General features: G+C 38.2%; 1 protein-coding gene across 1 annotated transcript; it reads left to right on the top strand.

Annotated features, from left to right (window-relative positions):
- The first annotated feature begins 1,292 nt into the window (after positions 1-1,292).
- Positions 1,293-4,844, top strand: LOC149069394 (uncharacterized). The gene is made up of 2 exons (XM_089250030.1): positions 1,293-3,089; positions 4,770-4,844. The coding sequence occupies exons 1-2, from the start codon at positions 1,293-1,295 to the stop codon at positions 4,842-4,844; spliced, it is 1,872 nt and encodes a 623-aa protein (XP_089106156.1).
- Positions 4,845-23,194: the final 18,350 nt, after the last annotated feature.

A 23,194-nucleotide genomic window follows, 5' to 3' on the forward strand; every position in this document is an offset into this window, starting at 1 on the left:
CGCAATACACCACAATACGCAATACGTACTGCATTATAATACAGTAAGCGATGCACTACAACACATAATGCATAACAATACGTAAAACACACCATAATAAGCAATACAGCTCAATACGCAATAAAGCACTATACATCGCAATAAGCACCACAATAAGCAAGTGATACACTATAATCAGCAGTGCGCTATAATCAGCGATGCACAACTATTTGCAGTACACCACAATAATCAATACAGCCCAATACGCAATGCGCCACAATAAGCAATACAGCCCAATACGCAATAAGCAATACAGCCCAATACGCAATAAGCACTGCATTGCAATGAGAAATACAATACACTATAATGCATAACAATTAGCAACGCACCACAATAAGCAATACAGCCCAATACGCAATAAGCACTGCATTGCAATGAGAAATACAATACACTATAATGCATAACAATTAGCAACGCACCACAATAAGCAATACAGCACGGGATGCACCACAGTACATATAACTATAGGCAATACAGTACAATACGCGATGCATCACATAAGCAAAGCACCATATAAGCAATGCATTAGAATAAGCAATACAGTACACGATGCATTACAATAAGCAATGCACCAAAAATAGCAATGTACCACTATCTACAGTGTCCCGCAATACAGCATAAAACGTAATGCACCACAATAAGCGAAGCTTTTTGCATAATATACGCAAAAAGTACTGCATTACAGTAAGCAATATATCACGCGATGCGCTGCAATGCGCAATGCACCATTTTAGGCAATGCAACACAATAAGGAGTGCAGCCTTATATTAAGGGCACTACAAAAAACAATGCACCACTATATCAGGGCACCACATTAAGCAATACAGCACAATATTTAATGTACCACAATATCAGGGCACCACATTAAGCAATACAGCACAATACTTGATGCACCACTATATCAGGGTACCACATTAAGCAATTAAGCACAATACTTAATGCACCACCATCGGCAATACAGCACAGTGCTTATTGCACCATGTAAGGTTCGGAAAAAAAGAGGTTGGAAAAAGGCCGAGGAGAAACAGGAGTCGCGAGGAGAGAGAAACGAGAACGAGTTGAGACATTCGAAAAAAGGGGCAGCGTAAAAGTTTGTACCGAAGAGACAGGAAGGTTTCGTTAGAGGTGTTGGATAATAAATTAAATAGTGTTGTTTTCTTCTTTTTGGAGTCTAGAATCCAGTTATTTCGTCCTGAAATCGTAGAGGAGGTACAGCTGAGGACCTACGACCGAGAAGAAGTCGTTCAGCAGAAATGGCGCTTGCAGACATGATGGAAGAGGTTAAGACGCAAAGAAATCGAGGTAATGACGTAGCCATCATATCCCTGGATATAGAAGGAGCGTTCGATAACCTCAGATACTCGTCTATACGCCGCCGTCTAGCAATAGCGCCCATACCACAACAGCTCAAGGTAATATTATCGGACCTTTTGAACCACCGCCGAGTGGTGTTGGTCACGGATGCGGGAAAAGCTGAGAAAGAGCTTCAAAAGGGTGCACCTCAGGGCTCATGTTCCGGCCCCTTGTTATGGAATCTTGTTCTGGATAAGTTGTTGAAAATTAATTGGCCCTCAAACGTCAAAGTTCAGGCTTATGCTGATGACCTTTTGGTAATTGCATCTGCCCCTACTGTCAAGGGATCAGGTGATCTAGCAGAAGAAGCCCTTAGAACAGTGTCAAATTGGCTACACATGCATAAGCTCACTCTCTCTATGGCTAAGACAAAATTCTTGTGGATATCAAAGAAAAGACCTCCCACCATCTGGTTCCAAGGGAAAACCATCAAGAAAACGGACGTGCTATGTTATTTAGGCGTTTTTATCGATAAGCAACTTAGCTGGGAAGATCACATCAAAGAACAGAAGAGAAAGGCGTCACGTGTTCTTCAGAAGATGCGCGTGATGGCTGGACCACAGTGGGGACTGACACGGGCTCTGAGGAGATCCATCTACTTGGCAGTGATTGAGCCTATGATAGCTTATGGAGCTTCAATATGGCATTCTCCCAAGGCCCAGATGTTCAGACGGCTCGATTCTATACAAAGGCCCTTCCTGCTATATATCTCTGGTGCGTATAGAACTACACCTACGAATGCTCTTCAGGTGATCTTGGGGCTCCCGCCATTATCCCTGAAGATAGAATTCCTGGCAAGAGTCACACGTCTTCTAAAGCTTCACAAGCCATGTCCATTGTTAGAGGAAACATTAGTCCCGGACGACTTCGAGCAAAAAACTATAGGCTGGACCTCGCATCCTGCAGAATCTCTGCAGGCCAATCAAGTATTCCTAGAATCTTCGGAGGATGATACACCTGAGGAGAAATCCGTCGTATATTACACGGATGGCTCTAAACTGGAATCAGGTACAGGAGCTGCCTGTATAAAAACCATGGGAACGGAGATCGTGCATAAATGGGCTGCTAAACTAAAAGAAAATAATTCAATATATCAAGCTGAGATGCTCGCTATATTTACAGCAGCTCTGGATGCAGCTACAAACAGGAGGCAGACTGTAATAAGATCGGATAGCCGTTCAAGTCTCCAGGCCATTCTAAACCCGCTCTCTGCAAACGCAATGGCGAGAAAGATAAGGAGTATACTTGTATCTCACCCATCAATACGCATCTCCTGGGTAAAAGCCCACAACGGCCAGTGGGGAAACGAGCTTGCGGATGCGGCGGCCAAAGAAGCGACCAATACCAGAGTCTTTTACGACGAACTCTTATATCCAGCTTCTCACGCAAAATCACTCCTCTGGAAGGACATGATAGCAAATTGGCAATTGCATTGGGATATGCCGGAGGCGTCAGGAAGATCAACTCATGAAGTTATAAAGAAAGTAGATACTAGGAGCAGGGGCTGGTCACGAGAGCTCATCTTATTTGTCACCGGTCATGGGCCTTTTCCGGCAACCTTACATCGCTTTAAAGTGATTGCCAGCGATAAATGCTCTTGTCTTGAGCCTGGCACGCCCCTACACTACGACATGCTGTCCAGAAACGATGCCCTTTCACTTCTGTTCACCGGCTGCCCGTCTACACAGACCATGGATGTTTGGCATACTACGTCGAGAGGAATCAAAGGAAAAGATGAGAAAAATGGTGAAATTCCTTGAGGAACATCCCGAGAAGATAAGGGATCCGTCTCCTCCAGCTCCTGCAACTCCGGTACCAGCGCCGTTAAGGAGATCGCCGCGTCTTCACCCTGACAGTGCGCTGGTGGCACTGTTTGCGAGCGAGGAGCAGGATGAATCCCAAACCTAATTAATGACGTCTCGGAGAAATTAGACTGACTGTATTGAACTGCCCGAGCGCAATGAGATGCTCTGCCCTTCTTGTCATTTGATACAATCCTTGATCAATCAAATTTCTGATTGCGCCTTTTGCGATACGATTTTTATACAACTTTCCATGATTATTTATTATCCGTGCCCGTTGCAATTCACTTTAACTTGATTAATTTGATTCCTCGGTTTACATAATTTTTGATTTCCTTGCACTATATGTAATCTTTGACGTATCAATAAATTTTGGTTTTACCGGAGATGCCCTGTTTCCCCCCCCCCGGGGGGGGCGAAGTGCTTACGTTGCTTCTTGCGACAGAGCCTGGGTGTCTCGCGGTTTCTCCAGTTTCTCCAGTCGACAGGATAGGGTCGTGGCTTCAACGACTCAAGATTGTGAGCTGAATTCGAAGAAGAGCGTCCTAGCGACGGTGGAACCACCCCGGTTCGTATAGAAGGATAGCAGCAGCGTCGAGCACCTATGCTGTTTTTTTTTTCGTGAAGTCAACCGGTGCTGAGAGGGGCAATCCTGCCCAGGGGAAAAGGAGCAAGTGTTGTACGGCGGTATCGAGACGATAAATAAAGATGGCGTATTTGGCAAAAGGGAACAATTAGGATCTGGAGACCATGGCCGCCAACTTGGGGGTATAGTCCACCGATCACGAGAAGAACACTGGCTACGTCACGTCGGACGATTCTATTATTTACTTTTAGGTAAAGCAACTGCCCATCGAGAATAGCGCATTAGCAACGGCGCTTTCCCGTTTGGCGTCTTTTGCGCTATTTTGGCCTCCTAGAAATTTCACTAAAAGCGCCACGGCAGTGCTCTCGATAACATCGTCATCGCAGTGTTTTTGTTGCGTAAACACCGGCTGTTCGAGAATGTCGTCTTGAGACATTCTCGCATTAAATTCACAAAAATAAGATCTGGTTGAAATTTTCCAGAATTTACGTGGTAGGGCCTCAGAAAAATCACTTGGCCCGGGAAGGCCCGTGATGCTCTTAAGACGGCCCGGCTGCTCCAGCACTCACGGCAAATAATACAAAAAAATTATTTTTTATTCCGCAGAAGGGATTGAAAACTCCAGCCTTTTTTTAATAATCAGTTCCATGCATCAAGCTGAAGCTGAACACTGATCGTATAAAACATTTTCGACCATGGCCCCCAGATGGATGGGCTACTACACCGCACACCAACTCCGGTCATATATCGCCATACGGCAATTTCCAACCAGTGGAGTTGAGTGGGAAATGAAAGCTCCATTTATCGGTGGTCGACCTAGGCTCCGTAAGTAAAGAACTTGCTTCGCATGTCCTGTGCCCGGATTCGAACCCATAGACCTTGATGGTAACCTTCATAGTGGCAGACGAGCTGAAGACGAAGGATGGGCTGACAAAATCCAGCCTATAGGAGAATTCTTATAATTTTTTTTCCCCACACTGTAAATTCAGAATAGACGGCCGGTGAGAGATCCCAGCCAGGATCCCTGCTGCAGCATGAGAGGACCATTCTTCCGATGCCCTTAAGCATGGCTGCCACATCTTGCAGCCGGGCTTTCAGATTGGGATCTTCGACGGGTCACTCTAAAATGAATTTATAGTTGTAAAAAATGATTAGAATCATCCAGGGCCCCAGGGCTGGATCCCTGTCAGTCCTGCCCTTGGGGGAACATGCCCTTAAGATGGCTACAGACGAAACTGCAAACTTGATAAGGAGGCATGCTCAATCTTTTTATTTGTCACTACTGCATTTGTCACATGTTTAAAAAGCCCATATGAGTAGCTTCTGTGGAGAAAGTAAAAAAGGAAAAAAAGACGATGATATAGCTATAAGAGAAGGTAAACAGAAGAAGAACGGCTAATTGCTAGCAGGTGGCATTCTCTCGTTGCGGTATACAAATTAAACGGAAGAAAATGCCATATAATTTACAGTAGTAATAAATTATTATTATTATATTAATAACACTCTACTTTTGTATTAAATTATTAACTTAAAGTAATTTTACTCCCTTCATTACTAAATGATCACTACTCCCTTCGAATTTTTTCTGTATCAAATATTTTAGTTCAAAATATTAAATTTAATAAAAATTCAAATTTTTTTAAATTAAAAAATTTAATTTACTTCCAAAATTTATAACAAGAATTTTCGAGTTCATCTTTTGACAAACGCCAACACAAAAAGCGCAGCTCACTCAAGGCTGAAGACTGACGGAGTTCACTGAAGCGTGAAGAATTCCCGCATAACACAGAGAGAACCGATTTGCGGCCTTTACTGGCAACCCGGGAAAATTTTTATCCTTTCCCCACGCCGAAATGGATCCTCTCCAGAGAGGGGGGGTTCGCGTAACTCTTCTCGTGATCTGAGAACTATAGAACTCCGACCGGAGTTCAACTTAATGCAACTAGTGAGTACCATACAGGAAAGTGAACTGTACAGCGAAGCGACATGCAGAGAGATGCTGAAAACGATCATAGGCAATAAGAAAGGAAGAGAAGAGATGGAGGAGAAGCGTAGAGAGATGGAAATGGAGGAGAGGAGTAGAGACAAAGAGATGGAGGAGAGGCGTAGAGACAAAGAGATGGAGGAGCGGCGTAGAGAAAAGGAGATGGAACATGAACTCGAAAGACTGAGGATCGAGACAGGAGCCAGAAGAGAGGAGAATAATCAAGCTGGGCACGGCAGAACCCCCAGCCGGGATTTCCAGAACATGATGCAAAAGTTCAGGATGGAAGAAGACTGTACCTGGTGCTGTTCGAGCGACAAGCTCGTCGCGCGGCCCTGGCACAGGAAGATTGGTTAGCTGAGCTCTTGGGACTTCTTCCCTACGAGATGAACCAGTTAATTGCCCGCGAACCGGAAGAGCAAGTACAGGACTATAACCATGTTAAAGAATTATTATTGCCGAGATTCAAACTCACAGAGAAGTTCCGACAGATGTTTTCTTCGCACCACAAGAATCAAGAGGGCACTTGGAGCGACTTCTACCACGAACTGTGTACCTATTTTGATGGATGGATGGCGGCTTTGGGGGTCACAACGTTTGAGCGACTAAGAGATTTAATCATCACCGATCAAATGAAAAAACGCGTCCCAGCAGAATTTAAAGAACACTATCTGGACGAATGGAGTGATATGGTGTCTCCAAGTGAGCTATCGGAGAAACTAGATAGGTTCGATGATGTGAAGAGGACTCTGAGGACACCCTCCCCTAGTGACAGAACGAGAATCCCAAGACCTGTTCATCAAAATCCGAGATGGAAAGCCAGCGGAAACCAGAGGCTTCAGGGTGAGTCCTGCCCATCTAAGGTGACTATGGGTTCGAATTCCAGAGAGAGAGCTGCAGTCACTTGTTACGCGTGTGGAGCAGAAGGCCATATAGCAAGGTTTTGTCCTGCAAGAGGCCAGCAGGAGCCATTGAGTCGGGCCCAGGTGAACTCTGTCCAAACAGAAGAGGGGGGACACGATTGAAGAAACCACAGTCCTAACAGCACATATCACGGTGCCGGCAGCTGGTGTTGGTGCGGACATTGACACACCGCAGACCGTGAGTTTGAAATGTGGTCAGAAGACAATAAGAGGCGTAGTCGATTCCGGGACCCAGGTCTCAGTCGTTAGATCTGATTTGGCTAAGATCGACGACAGTGAAGGCGAGGGGAGAATAAGGATGAAGTCCGCATTTGGCGAAAGTGAGATAGCCCCTCTTAAAATACACTGCTGGCCACCCAAATTGCAACACCAAGAAAGACAAGAGATATCGCAACAATATTTATTTTGTAGATAACATGTTGACCAAGCATCAAATGATTAAATTTATAGACTTCTGTGAAGTGTGGTTCCTGCCAAAATCAGTAGCCAGAGTAGCCGCCATTGTTGGAGATCACCGCTGCCACACGCCTCGGCATTGATTCAAAGAGACTTTGGATGTGTTCTTGGGGTACAGCAGACCAAGCAGCTTCCACGCGCTGCCAAAGGTGATCTGGTGTGGCAGCTGGGGATGTAATCTGGGTCAATCGTTGAGCAACCATGGACCACATGTTTTCTATCGGCGAAAGATCCGGAGAGCGAGCTGGCCAGGGAAGCAATTCAATCTGGCGATTGACGAAGAACCTTTGGACAATGCGTGCCACGTGTGGTCGCGCATTATCCTGCTGAAATATGGCTGTGGGCAAGCCCTGAAGGTAAGGAAGGACAACTGGCTCCAACACCTCGGAGATGTAGCGCTGGCTTTTTAAAGTACCGGCAATGCGTACTAGAGGAGTGCGAGAGTGATATCCAATACCGCCCCATACCATAATACCCGGTGCAGGACCAGTGTGGCGGTGCATAACGCAGCTGTTCAGCATCCTCTCTCCACGGTGTCTCCAGACTCGAATCCGACCATCGTGGTGTTGCAGACAGAAGCGTGACTCGTCAGTAAAGACAATTTCATTCCATTGTGCCGTCCACATCCTTCTTTCATCGCACCATTGGCGGCGGAGACGTCTGTGGTTCTGCGTCAAGGGTAGACGAAGCAATGGACGTCTTGCGGACAGACCACTCTGCTGTAAACGGCGTCGAATGGTACGCGCAGACACTGGATGATGCGGTACAGACTGAATGTGCTGTGCTATGGTTCGTGATGTGGCTGAGCGATCCGTCACTGCCATACGCACAATACGCCTGTCATCACGTGAAGTGGTGCACTGAGGTGGATGCGATCGAACACGTCGGTCCGTCGTACCCTCCTACATCCAACGATCACATATCCGCATTACAGTTGTTTGGTTTCGTCCAACACGACTACCGATTTCCCTGAAAGATAATCCACAATCTCGGTAGGCCACTATCCTTCCTCTGTCGAACTCGGATACTTGATCAAAAGATGATCGCTGTTTTCTACGAGGCATAATTGATCGTTTTTTCGAAAAAACCACAAGAAAAACACAATTGCCGTACTTCAAATCGTCGAAATCTCCAAGCCTTAAATAGCGCTTTGAAGTGGCGCCACAGGCGCGTGTGATGTGCGTCTGGGCTGAAATTCTAATCATTTACATATCTCACCTCCGCTAATGCATGTTGTAAATTTCATATTATTTGCATGCTTCCTTCAGGGTGTTGCGTTTACGGTGGCCAGCAGTGTATGTATGATAAAGATCAGCTTCCAAACAAGACTTTCAAAATATCGATGTAGAGGGATTTATTGTTATATCAAGTATCATTGTAGTGAGGATTAACTGTAAATAATAAACCAATGAACTGCAATAATTATATGCAAAATATTGATGCACAAATAGAATGAAATGAGCTGATAATTGTATGATTTTGGATAATGAGAATGCACCACAGAAAATATTTTTTGTTGTGCATGTTTTCATTTGTGCAAATACTGTGGATTCTGCTTATAGAGTTTTTACAAGATATACAGAAGACTGGATGTTGTGAAGATATTAATTATTTGAGATGTTAATTTTTTTTAAGGAAAGAAAAAAACTCATCTCTGTCTCTACCGGGAGACGAATCCGGGTCCCTCGATTGCCGGACGTGTGCTCTGATCGCTAAGCTACAGAAGAGAGAGAGTTTCCTTCGCTAGAGCGTATATATGTCGAACGGAACCGTGCAATGGACGGTGAAACCGATCAGCTAATAGCTCATGGACGACGAGCCACCAGAGGGCTATATATATGACATGAATGTCGCTCCCCACTTGTTAATACAAGATATACAGAAGTTCTGTATATCTTGTATTAACAAGTGGAGAGCGACATTCATGTCATATATAGAGTTTTTGTTTTTTTAAAAAAAAAATTAAAATGAAATATGTAAGCGGGGAAAATGCTTTAAACAGGAAATATTAATAAAAAATAGTTCGAGTACTAAGCAGGAAAATATACGTGGGAATGTTATAAGCGAGATCGAGTAAATATAGAAGGAAAATATCATGTTTACACACAGCAGCAAAATATCATGTAATATATATATTCCTGCCAACAGGTAAAAGCTAAAAAAAGGTAATATATTTTGCTTGGCATTTATATAAATATTTTCATATTAGAGATGAAACATTTCATACACCAATCTATATTTTAGAGTGTTGGTGAATATCGTATTGTTTAGGAATTAAAATGAACTACTGTAATGATCGCTTTTGCCTAGTACATTTTGTGACTTCTTAATGTATGAGGCTCCTCAAGAGAAAAGGGAGGCCCCACAAAAATGAGATCTGGTTGAAATTTTCTAGAATTTACCAGGTAAGGCCACAGAAAAATTTCTCGTCTCGGGCTGCCCCACCCATCATGCTCTTAAGATGGTCCTGGTTAGGGACTTTTTTTTTCTAAAAAGAAATTAAGATTCATGCTGAGAAAATTCGAAGCTGTATACAAGTGACTATTCCTGCAATTCAAGAGAGATATTCATGACTTCTTTTCAGACCCATGATACATTATTTTCAGGGAGGAAAAAACTTCAAAAGCGTGACACTATGCCCCACCATTTTAACCTGTAGGTCAGGACCGTAAATAAGCTGGGGCAACCGGAGCACTTTCCAAGGGCCGAGAGAATGGGGCCCTCACAAAAATGTACATTTTATTTTACATAATAATACTTTCAGGGGCCCTCACTCAAGAAAAAAGTCTGCATCGAGAGAGCCCACTACGACCCTGCTTCAGGTACCATAAAGACGAATTTGTCATTAACATCAATACATTACACATACAATAGTAGTATACGCAGCGCTTGAGGTACTTTAACGCACATTTCCGCCGCTAGATGGCGCCACCAGAAATGTTTTCTATTTTTCGCGCGTTTTTGACCGACTTCCTTTTTTAGCCGGATTTCGAACCGGATTACCTGTCGACCGTATTTATTTTCAAAATGGCGGTTGGTCTTATTTATTTGGAAAAAAACTTTTTCAGTACCCTATTCGAACCCATGACAACCGATAGAGTATATCGTTCTCCAGGCTAGTGTGTTAACCACTGAACCAAACAGCCTTGCTAGACGAATGCCTTATGAAATAAGTATATAAAAATAATAAAACGTAGAACGTGTAAGGAAGTGTATTAAAGAACGTTATTACAATTATTTTCCACGAACCATTTTTATTTAAATACATTTTTAAAAATTTTCTCAAGATGGTCGATCACGTGACCCACGTTGATGACGATACTAGATGGCAGCACTACCGATATTTAACTTCCGTGAAAATTATTCACTATGTCGTTATATAAAAAAATTTATGAAATGTCGTCCCGATTTTCTCTTTGGACATGAAGCTGTATTAGAAATGAATTTAAAAGAGAAAAAATTAAGTCGCCAAATTACGGCGAAAATGTCAATTTTGGCACCAAACTCTCTAGCTGTTTTCAAATCTCAAGTTTGAAAAGATATAGTTCGTTTGTGGTTGATGATGATGCTAATTAACCACTAGTGTTCAAATTATGCTGCTTCGAGAAGAGCCTTTTTATTAAAAAAATATCCAAGTTAATCAAACATGATTCAAAAAAAACGCTCACTTTCCAAGCGTTATTATTTTTACCCATCGTCTTTGGATCTTTAAGAGATTAGATACCAAAAATATGCACAAAAAAAAACCACACACACAAGTTTTCATTGTCAACATTTCTATATTTCCTTCCATAACGAAACGAGATTTGTAACTACACCCTTAGAAAGCTTATTCTTTAGACATCACTTCTTATACCACATAAATAAGAAAGATATTGTGTCTTCCCGCACTTTATTATTTTATTTCTATTTTAGTTTTTCATTATGTCACTTTATTCATGGCTTTTATTTTATTCACTTCAAACACTTAAAAATTTATTTATTTCACTTTATCAAACTTATTCTATATTTAATTATTCAAACTTTTATTCAAAAATTTTTAATATTTTCTTTATTTTATTATCTTTTTCATTTCGTTTATTTTTAATCATTCAAAATTTTATTTTTTAATGTTTCATCGTTTATCTATTTGATTTTATTATCTTTGTGTGAACATTTTATTTTCATTGATATTATTTTATAAATTTAAACCTACTTTTAGTTTTTCATTATGTCACTTTATTCATGGCTTTTATTTTATTTTTTATTCACTTCAAGCACTTAAAAATTTATTTATTTCACTTTATCCAATTATTCTCTATTTAATTATTCAAACTTATATTCGAAAATTTAATTTTTTCTTTATTTTATCTATTTGATTTTATTATCTTAGTGTCATAATTTTATTTTCAGTGCTAGCTTATTTTTTCATTTTTAGTTTATTTTTATATTACATTCACAACCACTTAAAAATTATTTATTTCACTTGTTTTAGTTCACTTTATTTCCATTGATATATATATATTTTTTTTAATTCAAGCCTTTCCAACTTATTCTATATTTAATTATTCAAACTTTTATTCAAAAATTTTATTTTTTATTTATTTTATCTATTTGATTTTTATTATCTTAGTGTCATCATATTATTTTCATTTCGTTTATTTTTCAATCATTCAAAAAATTTTTTTTTAATGTTTCATCGTTTATCTATTTGATTTTTATTATCTTTGTGTCAACATTTTATTTTCTTTATGTTTTTATCGTTACTATTCATCTATATATCGTTTTTTCATTATCTTCGTTATTTTATTTTTATTTACTTAAAAGTGTTTATTTTGTCGTTTGAAGATTTTACATTTCTTAAATAATATATTTTTTAAATTAAAATGTCATGTGAATAAATTTCACGCGTAGTTCAAAAAATGAGACAGACTACAAGTTTATACAGTTCAAATATTTATTCATATCAAGATATCGATTGCATGCTCGATAAGTTTATACATTTGTCTGGAATTTAAATTAATTCCTTTTATCGTCGGTGTGTTATTGACAAAAACACGAATATCATAAATTGTATTACATCTCGTGAAAAAAACACCATCACCAAGAGATTCGGAACGAGAACAGTTTCCTCTAAATTTGAAGCTGGGGTCGTCGTACACATTCAACGCAAGGCTAGATAACGTGATAATCACGGACACAACGATGATCCCGATCAAGGCTTTTCTCTGGGCCGTCACAGCGCTATCCTTTGATACGTCTTGCATAACTCTGCACGTATCACGATCTCCACTGGAAGTGACAAATGCTAGCGGGATTTCAGCAATTAATATGCTTCAGTATGAAAAATCGACGTGGTCTTTCTTTTGTTAAATTATATTTACGTTGAATTGGGTGTGAAAACCGTGTCTCTGACATGTCTCAATGAATAAAATTTTCATAACTTAAGAAAATATTCATTTCCTGGCGTTTTATGAAATATGAATGTTTCTTACATTTCTGCTGAAAATATTTCTAATGTTTATCAATCCGGAAGGTTACTTCGGCTTACGTACTATGAAATATTATAACTGTATGTTTATTCGAGTTTTTTTTTTTCATGAATTTTATGTTCCTTAGCAGACATTGTTATAACGAGAGGCATGTTTTTTCGAATAGTGATGAGAATAACAAAAGGCTAAAAATAAACTACGGTATCCGATATGATGGGTGTCAACTAAAGAGTGGACACGACATTTTAACTTTTATTCTTTCTCGCATTATTCTATACCGCTACCGCTTTATCAGCGGTACTATTGATACTCGGATAATGAGTATCTATTTTCTGATGAATGTTGAGAGCGCCGAGAACCCCACTGTCGGAACCCCTTTAATGTGTTATCTATTAATTCGTGCCGCCGTCTATACTGTAAAATCGAACTATATATATATATACTATTACGAGTGAAAAACTCGATAAACAATCGTTTTAAGAAAATTTTGAAACAATACGTCATACAAATTCAGTCAAAGCTTCTACTGTTTTAACTCTTTACCTACCAGAGGGGTGCAAATCTATGGACCCTAGAATTTCGGAGAGCTTCTTCGAGACAAATTTCTTCCCCCCCATATTTATTTCGTCTATTCTTCTGCTGCACATTGTAGAACCTTTCGCAACAATGACTGGACTACTCGTAGAAAGCAAAGTATTTCAACGCTCTCTTCTCCGACCAAACAAAGCGAACGGGTATGAAAAGAAGATTCGTCTTTCTTCACACAGTAAATTTCCCGTGATGCAAAGTTTTGGCTACTTATGCTATTTGACATAACCAACTTCGCCAATTGTCCTCATCAACGGCATTTTGTGACAGCAGAAATCGGATTAAACTTATTAATCGATAAAGATTTAAGAGGCTGAGTGACAAAATATTTTACGACCTACTGTTTTAAACAGAATATGTATCAAGACAAGATGACGAAAACTAGAGAAATGTGAAGCTTAAAAATAATCCCTAAACTAATCACATTACAGAATTGTGTGGACCATTGGCGTACGCAGGGTAGTGGGGGGGGGGGGAAGGTTGAGCCAATATTATAGTGCAGAATATTTTGCAGGAAAAAAAGTAAAAACCCCTCCCCAGAAGGGAAAAAAATCTGAAAACCCCCTCGAGAAAATTCTGGGTACGCCTATGTTGTGGACATTATCTATTCAAGAAGATTGCTTATAACTAGTAGCATATCTGTTAGTAGAAGACAGAGTTTAGACTATATAAACATCCCACAAACTTTTAATCCTTATTTATCACACAATGGAACCCAATACCAGACGCATTGGTGGTCAAAAAAAGGTGCCCTGGGAAATACACGAGAATAAAGGTAAATTTTCTCTAATACAACACCTTTGCATTTCCCAACAAAATACTTATAGAGATCTCTGAATTACACGCCACTTGGGGTCAGCTAGCTTTTCAGTCCAAGGAGACTCAAAGCTGTCTTTCACAATAACTCAAAACTTATTCACGAGACAAAAAGTTTTTCTTTTTTTTGCTAGTAAACTACACTGTATTATGCTTTTCTTAGTTTTACTGAAGAGCCACGTGTACGTACCCACAGAGCCGTAGTTCTCCACTCCCAATCTATGAATCGATAAAAAAAATCCCCTTTTTTGAAAAGAATTTTAAATACCGTGTTTTCAGATAAGTAAGGACCTCCCAAACTCCAATCGCAGTAGGAAATCATTCAAATCATTTGAAGCCCCGAATCTTTTCACCGTAAGTCTTTCTGTTTTCACGAAGTCTTTCTTTTGCAGTGCCCTGCCCATGGGCGAATATTTTCCTTAATCCAGCCGTTGTTTTGATACAAACAAAACGAGAGCTAAAAATGAAAAGAGATGTCCAAACACGAAAAAGCAGCAGGATAACAAACAGCACAACAAACCGATGGTGAGAGCCACAACCCAAATTCTGCTATTGTTACAAGCATATATGTGTTGAGTATAGGCCAGGCCAATTTTTCTTGGAACTCGCCTGTATAACAGCCCTTACTTATCTTCTCATACATGTATTGTCCACTTTGCGATAGTGAATTCTTCAAGTATCTCAACCTTCTGTCAAGTGGATTAGAAGCTGAAAATGTTGGAGACAAGGAGTGGTGCTTATCAAAATCTATTCTAGTTTTGTTATCACCAATTTTAAGCCGACAGGGCAGTGTTTCTCAAAATGTGCGTTGTGGCTCCTAGGGGGTGTTCCCACTTTTTTGTGAGGGGTGTCACGACGAGCTGGAAATACTGATGTGTATGTGTGTGCCTATTTATGCTTTGAAGTGGTTCTTTTATGGATGTACAATATCTATATTAAATTATTTTGCGAGCCACAGATGAACTATGAACAGGGCAAGGGAGGCACGAGCATGACCAACACCCACTAGAAAACATAATAAACCCACTAGAAAATATTAATTTACAAAAAAACTTCCACTTTCCGTGGATTTTTTTTTCTCTGTGGGTGTGTGATATGAAACTTGATTGAGAAAAATTTCATTTCAGTTATAAATTTATTTTCCTAAAACCATTTTCAAGGAGGAAAAGGATAATTTTTTTCTGTGGTTCATATTTTCAATGGTTCTGTGAACCTAGACAAGTACAGGGAATTTTTTGTATTTTTGTCTGAACTGAAAAATGGGGGGGGGGGTGAGTAAAATAAAAAAATATAAATATATATAATCTAAATTCATCTAGTAAAACGTTAAGGCAGAAATATTTCATAGCACCAATTTTACTCGCGTAATAATAAATGAGTACGGTACATATATCAAGTCGATTCCACAGTGCGTAGCGCAAGCAGTCGCCTAAGTTTAGTGACGTCACGAGCTCGTGTTGCGACCTTGAAAATTCTCTAGTAGATGTTGGCATGACCCCCACAAGGGTAGAGCTGACAGGGCACCAGCCCCGGGGTCCGGGATGATTCTTAATTCCCCCCTCCCGCATAAGAAGGCCCGTGATGCAGGAGATCCGAGCCAATCTGATTCAATATGTGGAGGGGGGGGGGTTTGGCCACGACTGACGAAAGGTTGAGAACCACTGCAGTTGGATGTGGAAGATGGAATTCGCACTAAATCCAAAACAAATAAAAAATAAAAATTTCCCTTTCAGTTTTACAGATATTTAATTACTTTTTTGACGGAAACATCTTATTTTCTTGGTGTGCGTATGTTTTGCTAGAAAAACACAAACAGCTAGAAAAAAAAAGGAAAGATCGAACTTCGGTAATCTTAGTTCTAGAAATCATTTGAAATTGTACGTAAGTTAATTAACAATAACGACAGTGATGTGCAAGTACAATAATATTTAGTTGTCTTTTTCGACATTGATTCCTTCAAAATTTAATGGGTCCGATGTACAGTGCATCTGAACTTTTTGAGTGTTTCATAAAAAATGTCAAAAATAAAATTTTCGTAAGTTTTTAATTAGAAAAATAAATTAAGATATTCTGATGTATTTAAATTAATGTTCTTTTTTTTCTATTGTATTACGGAAAAAATTCTTCGACTACTAATTAAACCTATAGCTAGCTGGCGGATCTTTTACTATAGTTTGTTTCAGGTTAACTTTGCAGTGGAGAGAAAGGTAGAGAGTGTATTCCTTCGCCGCAAAATATAGTTCCATACATCGGAGGTTTATGATGATCATTTATATAGAATATTTCAAATTTTTTTATGATTTTGAAAAAGATACTGAAAAAATACCGTTTTGAACCAATGTATATTCGTTTAAAATTTTTAAATTAGAAAAATATTGGTTACCATTATCAAAAATCCATGGCGAGCTCAAGAACATTTTGGCGCGATTTCCAAGAAATTTTCCCCGCCAATATCACTGTCGTGCTTTTTTTTTTTTGATTGCTCAGTTATATATATATATTATATCGTCATTTTGTTGAATTTTTTCCGATACAATTTTTCATTCAGTTTTGCATGTAGTTATAGGCCTACACACCCAGACGAATATTCAATCAGGTTTTTTTTTCTCGCGAAAATAACCTCCAACGAATTCAGATATTCACTCACAGATTACAGGAAGTGTCCCTCTTTCACGACAGCGCCGATACCGTTGTGAGGCTCTCTTTATGGGGGTAGGTTACGGTTCCAGACCCCCCCCCTCTCTTTTTTTAATATCTATTTCTTGCCGTGTTCATAGGATAGGGGTGGTTTCTGAATTCCAATAGCCGATAGCGGAGGGTGTTGACATAAGTAATGTCTCTTTTCACCACACCAACTTCCTCCCCCACAGCAGAGGCTGCTCCTCCAGATGACCCTTCAGTGTCTCTCCAGATAAATATAAATAAGCAAGAGAGAGAGAGAGACCCACAATGGTTTAGGCTTGCAGTGTATTTTTTTCTTCTGTGACGGTTGTATCTTGCTTTTCACCAGAGATAGACACGCTAAAACGTTCTCCGTTCTTTTTGGCAATAATGCATAAAGCACGTTATTGAAAAAGAATAGGAATTTCGGATTGCAGGTGGCCTGATGGAACACATGTTGGAGCAACAACAATTAATAAGATAGTTCTACAACGTCAAGTGAGGATTCCATAGAATGGGAATCCGTGAAAAATGACTAAAACTGTAGTGATAATAAGTGGCATCGACGTATATGCGTTCGGGTGGATGAGCGACGGAAATTTCGGCAAGAAAAGTGAGTAAAAGAATTCTAAATTTTGCCTTATCATTTTTATTATTATTATTTGGGGCTATTCCCAAATTCAAACGTCAAAACCGGTTAATAAGAGTTACTAAGATACTTTTCAATAAAAAAAAATGATTTCAAAAACCGCAACTTTGATTTCTGAAAGTATCGACAATGATTTTTTTTTTTCATTAGCTAATTTTTTGTTACTAACTGACTGCAATTTTTTCTACAAGCATTACGTTACACGTAAAAAATATTTTTTTCTGCGAGATTGGCGAGAATCAGCCATACCTTACCAAGGCCGCGCATCGATACATAGGTTAAGAGGCTTTCGTTGCCATAACAACGAGTGATGCGGTTCCCTCGTAGCTTCCTCTTCACTGCAAAGTTAACCTGAAACGGACTATAGTTTCAAAGAAAACTTTCAATGAAAATCAGAATGTTGGCGAAATTTCAAAGGATAGTAACCACGCGTCTTTCTCAAAGCTCATCCGAGGTATTGTCATTGTCAATAGCCATTCTTTCACAGGCAACTAGCTGTAAAATAATCCTCTTTCTCCGACAAGAACCCCACTCAGCAGCCGTCAACAATCCGTCACTGCGTCCCGCCCACGGAATAAAAGAATGTGAAATGCCTATCCCCCCTACCTCGGCCGGCTGGGCCGGATCTGGTAGTCTGCATGACGAGCCGGATCGGCCGGATATAGTAGGGAAAGAGTTAATTTAAGAAGACGTTCGATTTTTTTTTTTTTTCCAAAGCTTATTGAGAGCGTTCTGATAAGACTAAAATTTAAAGCCGTTATTTCTGTGTATGATATATTTTAAAATAGTTCTATTTCAAGAAAAGATATAATTAACAATTAAAAAAAAAACTTAATAATATGACTCACCATGCTTTCATAGGCTGATTTCATACAGCGTCCTATACTTCACACCCAGGGCTGATGCTATCCAGGATTTATACAAATAAACCTCATCCAATGGGCAGTGATGTCGCTCCCCGTCGATGTGATGACCACAGCTCATCGATGTTGCCAGACGCCAGGGTTCACCGGTCTCGATATTCATAACCTTCTTTTTCAGCAGGGTGGCCTTTGGACAGCCGAATCTCTCAATGTTAAGGGCCGGTATCCCTAAACCGTTTAAGAGCTGTGCCTCACAGGTACCTCCTTTATAACCCACTAGTGTCTTTTCAGATGTTTTTTCCGTGTCATAGATACGGAGAATCTCGGAGGGCACCTGCTGAAAATGGAGTAAGTGACCACTGTCATACTCCCAAGGCCTAGGAAAGTAACTAAGCCCGTGTATGTTTTTTTTTATGAAGTTGTTGGAAGGCGTTGATAGTTCATGAGGCGAAAACGAACCAGTTAAATTAACCAGCTTGTGGTAGTCGACGGGTCGATGCATACTGACAACGCCGAATTCGCGAATAATAAATTTTTTTTAACACTGAACCCTCGAACGTCTTCTTAAATTAAAACAGTAGAAGCTTTGACTGAATTTGTATGACGTATTGTTTCAAAATTTTCTTAAAACGATTGTTTATCGAGTTTTTCACTCGTAATAGTATATATATATATAGTTCGATTTTACAGTATAGACGGCGGCACGAATTAATAGATAACACATTAAAGGGGTTCCGACAGTGGGGTTCTCGGCGCTCTCAACATTCATCAGAAAATAGATACTCATTATCCGAGTATCAATAGTACCGCTGATAAAGCGGTAGCGGTATAGAATAATGCGAGAAAGAATAAAAGTTAAAATGTCGTGTCCACTCTTTAGTTGACACCCATCATATCGGATACCGTAGTTTATTTTTAGCCTTTTGTTATTCTCATCACTATTCGAAAAAACATGCCTCTCGTTATAACAATGTCTGCTAAGGAACATAAAATTCATGAAAAAAAAAAACTCGAATAAACATACAGTTATAATATTTCATAGTACGTAAGCCGAAGTAACCTTCCGGATTGATAAACATTAGAAATATTTTCAGCAGAAATGTAAGAAACATTCATATTTCATAAAACGCCAGGAAATGAATATTTTCTTAAGTTATGAAAATTTTATTCATTGAGACATGTCAGAGACACGGTTTTCACACCCAATTCAACGTAAATATAATTTAACAAAAGAAAGACCACGTCGATTTTTCATACTGAAGCATATTAATTGCTGAAATCCCGCTAGCATTTGTCACTTCCAGTGGAGATCGTGATACGTGCAGAGTTATGCAAGACGTATCAAAGGATAGCGCTGTGACGGCCCAGAGAAAAGCCTTGATCGGGATCATCGTTGTGTCCGTGATTATCACGTTATCTAGCCTTGCGTTGAATGTGTACGACGACCCCAGCTTCAAATTTAGAGGAAACTGTTCTCGTTCCGAATCTCTTGGTGATGGTGTTTTTTTCACGAGATGTAATACAATTTATGATATTCGTGTTTTTGTCAATAACACACCGACGATAAAAGGAATTAATTTAAATTCCAGACAAATGTATAAACTTATCGAGCATGCAATCGATATCTTGATATGAATAAATATTTGAACTGTATAAACTTGTAGTCTGTCTCATTTTTTGAACTACGCGTGAAATTTATTCACATGACATTTTAATTTAAAAAATATATTATTTAAGAAATGTAAAATCTTCAAACGACAAAATAAACACTTTTAAGTAAATAAAAATAAAATAACGAAGATAATGAAAAAACGATATATAGATGAATAGTAACGATAAAAACATAAAGAAAATAAAATGTTGACACAAAGATAATAAAAATCAAATAGATAAACGATGAAACATTAAAAAAAAATTTTTTGAATGATTGAAAAATAAACGAAATGAAAATAATATGATGACACTAAGATAATAAAAATCAAATAGATAAAATAAATAAAAAATAAAATTTTTGAATAAAAGTTTGAATAATTAAATATAGAATAAGTTGGAAAGGCTTGAATTAAAAAAAATATATATATATCAATGGAAATAAAGTGAACTAAAACAAGTGAAATAAATAATTTTTAAGTGGTTGTGAATGTAATATAAAAATAAACTAAAAATGAAAAAATAAGCTAGCACTGAAAATAAAATTATGACACTAAGATAATAAAATCAAATAGATAAAATAAAGAAAAAATTAAATTTTCGAATATAAGTTTGAATAATTAAATAGAGAATAATTGGATAAAGTGAAATAAATAAATTTTTAAGTGCTTGAAGTGAATAAAAAATAAAATAAAAGCCATGAATAAAGTGACATAATGAAAAACTAAAAGTAGGTTTAAATTTATAAAATAATATCAATGAAAATAAAATGTTCACACAAAGATAATAAAATCAAATAGATAAACGATGAAACATTAAAAAATAAAATTTTGAATGATTAAAAATAAACGAAATGAAAAAGATAATAAAATAAAGAAAATATTAAAAATTTTTGAATAAAAGTTTGAATAATTAAATATAGAATAAGTTTGATAAAGTGAAATAAATAAATTTTTAAGTGTTTGAAGTGAATAAAATAAAAGCCATGAATAAAGTGACATAATGAAAAACTAAAATAGAAATAAAATAATAAAGTGCGGGAAGACACAATATCTTTCTTATTTATGTGGTATAAGAAGTGATGTCTAAAGAATAAGCTTTCTAAGGGTGTAGTTACAAATCTCGTTTCGTTATGGAAGGAAATATAGAAATGTTGACAATGAAAACTTGTGTGTGTGGTTTTTTTTTGTGCATATTTTTGGTATCTAATCTCTTAAAGATCCAAAGACGATGGGTAAAAATAATAACGCTTGGAAAGTGAGCGTTTTTTTTGAATCATGTTTGATTAACTTGGATATTTTTTTAATAAAAAGGCTCTTCTCGAAGCAGCATAATTTGAACACTAGTGGTTAATTAGCATCATCATCAACCACAAACGAACTATATCTTTTCAAACTTGAGATTTGAAAACAGCTAGAGAGTTTGGTGCCAAAATTGACATTTTCGCCGTAATTTGGCGACTTAATTTTTTCTCTTTTAAATTCATTTCTAATACAGCTTCATGTCCAAAGAGAAAATCGGGACGACATTTCATAAATTTTTTTATATAACGACATAGTGAATAATTTTCACGGAAGTTAAATATCGGTAGTGCTGCCATCTAGTATCGTCATCAACGTGGGTCACGTGATCGACCATCTTGAGAAAATTTTTAAAAATGTATTTAAATAAAAATGGTTCGTGGAAAATAATTGAAAAACAGTAGATATGGTTCACAATATGCGCACTTTTCACCAATAACTCCGTGGCCGATCGTCGATCATAGGCACATCAAACTTAGGAGCGACGTTCTTTAATACACTTCCTTAAACGTTCTACGTTTTATTATTTTTATATACTTATTTCATAAGGCATTCGTCTAGCAAGGCTGTTTGGTTCAGTGGTTAACACACTAGCCTGGAGAACGATATACTCTATCGGTTGTCATGGGTTCGAATAGGGTACTGAAAAAGTTTTTTTCCAAATAAATAAGACCAACCGCCATTTTGAAAATAAATACGGTCGACAGGTAATCCGGTTCGAAATCCGGCTAAAAAAGGAAGTCGGTCAAAAACGCGCGAAAAATAGAAAACATTTCTGGTGGCGCCATCTAGCGGCGGAAATGTGCGTTAAAGTACCTCAAGCGCTGCGTATACTACTTACAATTCTATCATTATTTGATAATGATCATTTTGTTAGCGAATAAAGTTCAGATTTGAAGGAAATCATAGAAAAGTATCATTACTCACCTTCTTTCGTCACTTGTTGATGGCTTCAAGAAGTAGTTGAAAGCTTTCATTGATCGGGGATAATTACTTAACATATATTTAATACCTAAACGCGGTCACTCATCACCTTATAATTAATAAATTATTCTGAATTCCCTATTTAAGTCCGGCTCATCGGTAAAAACAATTCAGCACGACCGCCATTACTACGTCGACGTAGCCGGTCAATTTGTCGCACTCAACTTGTCACGCTCAACTCGTCGCGCCTCAATTTGTCGCGGTACAAGTTTGTCGCAGTGTCAATTCGTCGCGATACAAATTTGTCGCAGTGTCAATTCATCGCGGTACAAATTCGTCGCAATACAAATTTGTCGCAGTGTCAATTCATCGCTGTACAAATTCGTCGCAATACAAATTTGTCGCAGTGTCAATTCATCGCGGTACAAATTCGTCGCAATACAAATTTGTCGGATTGTCAATTCGTCGCAGCTCCAATTCGTAGCTGTACAAGTTTGTCACCGTGTCAATTCGTCGTGACGTCAATTTATATATTACAGCGCAGAATCAATTCGTCGAACCGTCGATTCTTCACTGTACATGTTCCCCGCGAGCTTGTAAGTTTTGTCTTACACGTGAAATAAGAAACATGAACAAAAGTGTACACGCAATTAACTGAAAATAATTAGTTTTTGTCAATGCGGAAAGGTCATCGAAATTAAAATTACAATATCAATTACATTTAAAAATTTAACTGCATATAAAAGTTTAATTATATTTGAAAATTCAGTTATATAAAAATTTGAAATGTTAAATAATTGATTTTTGCTGTGCTAAAATTTCAATATCATGTGGAAAAATTTCGGTTTGTATGATATTCCCCAAATTACAGTGAGCCTATCTTTAATGGTAAATTTCTATCTGCCCCATGAGCTCGAGAGTTTCTCCCCACCCCCCCACCCCCCCACTTCGAGAGTCACCAACATTTATCATTATAGTATCTCCATAAGAACCTGAAATATTTAATTAATAATTCAATTAAATTAATATTTAATTTTCACCGTATAAACCGCACTTCTGTCAAGGTGGAAAATTCATAGGACACATTTCCCACCTCTTTTGACATATGACAGAGATTTAGTAATCAAG

The sequence above is a fragment of the Pholcus phalangioides genome, unplaced genomic scaffold (genome assembly GCF_987345545.1).
Source record: "Pholcus phalangioides strain wild (caught in Gottingen) unplaced genomic scaffold, Ppha-v1.0 ptg000022l_1, whole genome shotgun sequence".
Lineage (NCBI taxonomy): Eukaryota > Metazoa > Arthropoda > Arachnida > Araneae > Pholcidae > Pholcus > Pholcus phalangioides.

Excerpts from the sequence above, each read along its gene's own strand:
- LOC149069394 (XM_089250030.1), top strand. The coding sequence starts at position 1,293 with ATGGCGCTTGCAGACATGATGGAAGAGGTTAAGACGCAAAGAAATCGA. Across the intron at positions 3,090-4,769 it reads CGTCTACACAGACCATGGAT|AATAGACGGCCGGTGAGAGA; the intron begins GTTTGGCATACT and ends CTGTAAATTCAG.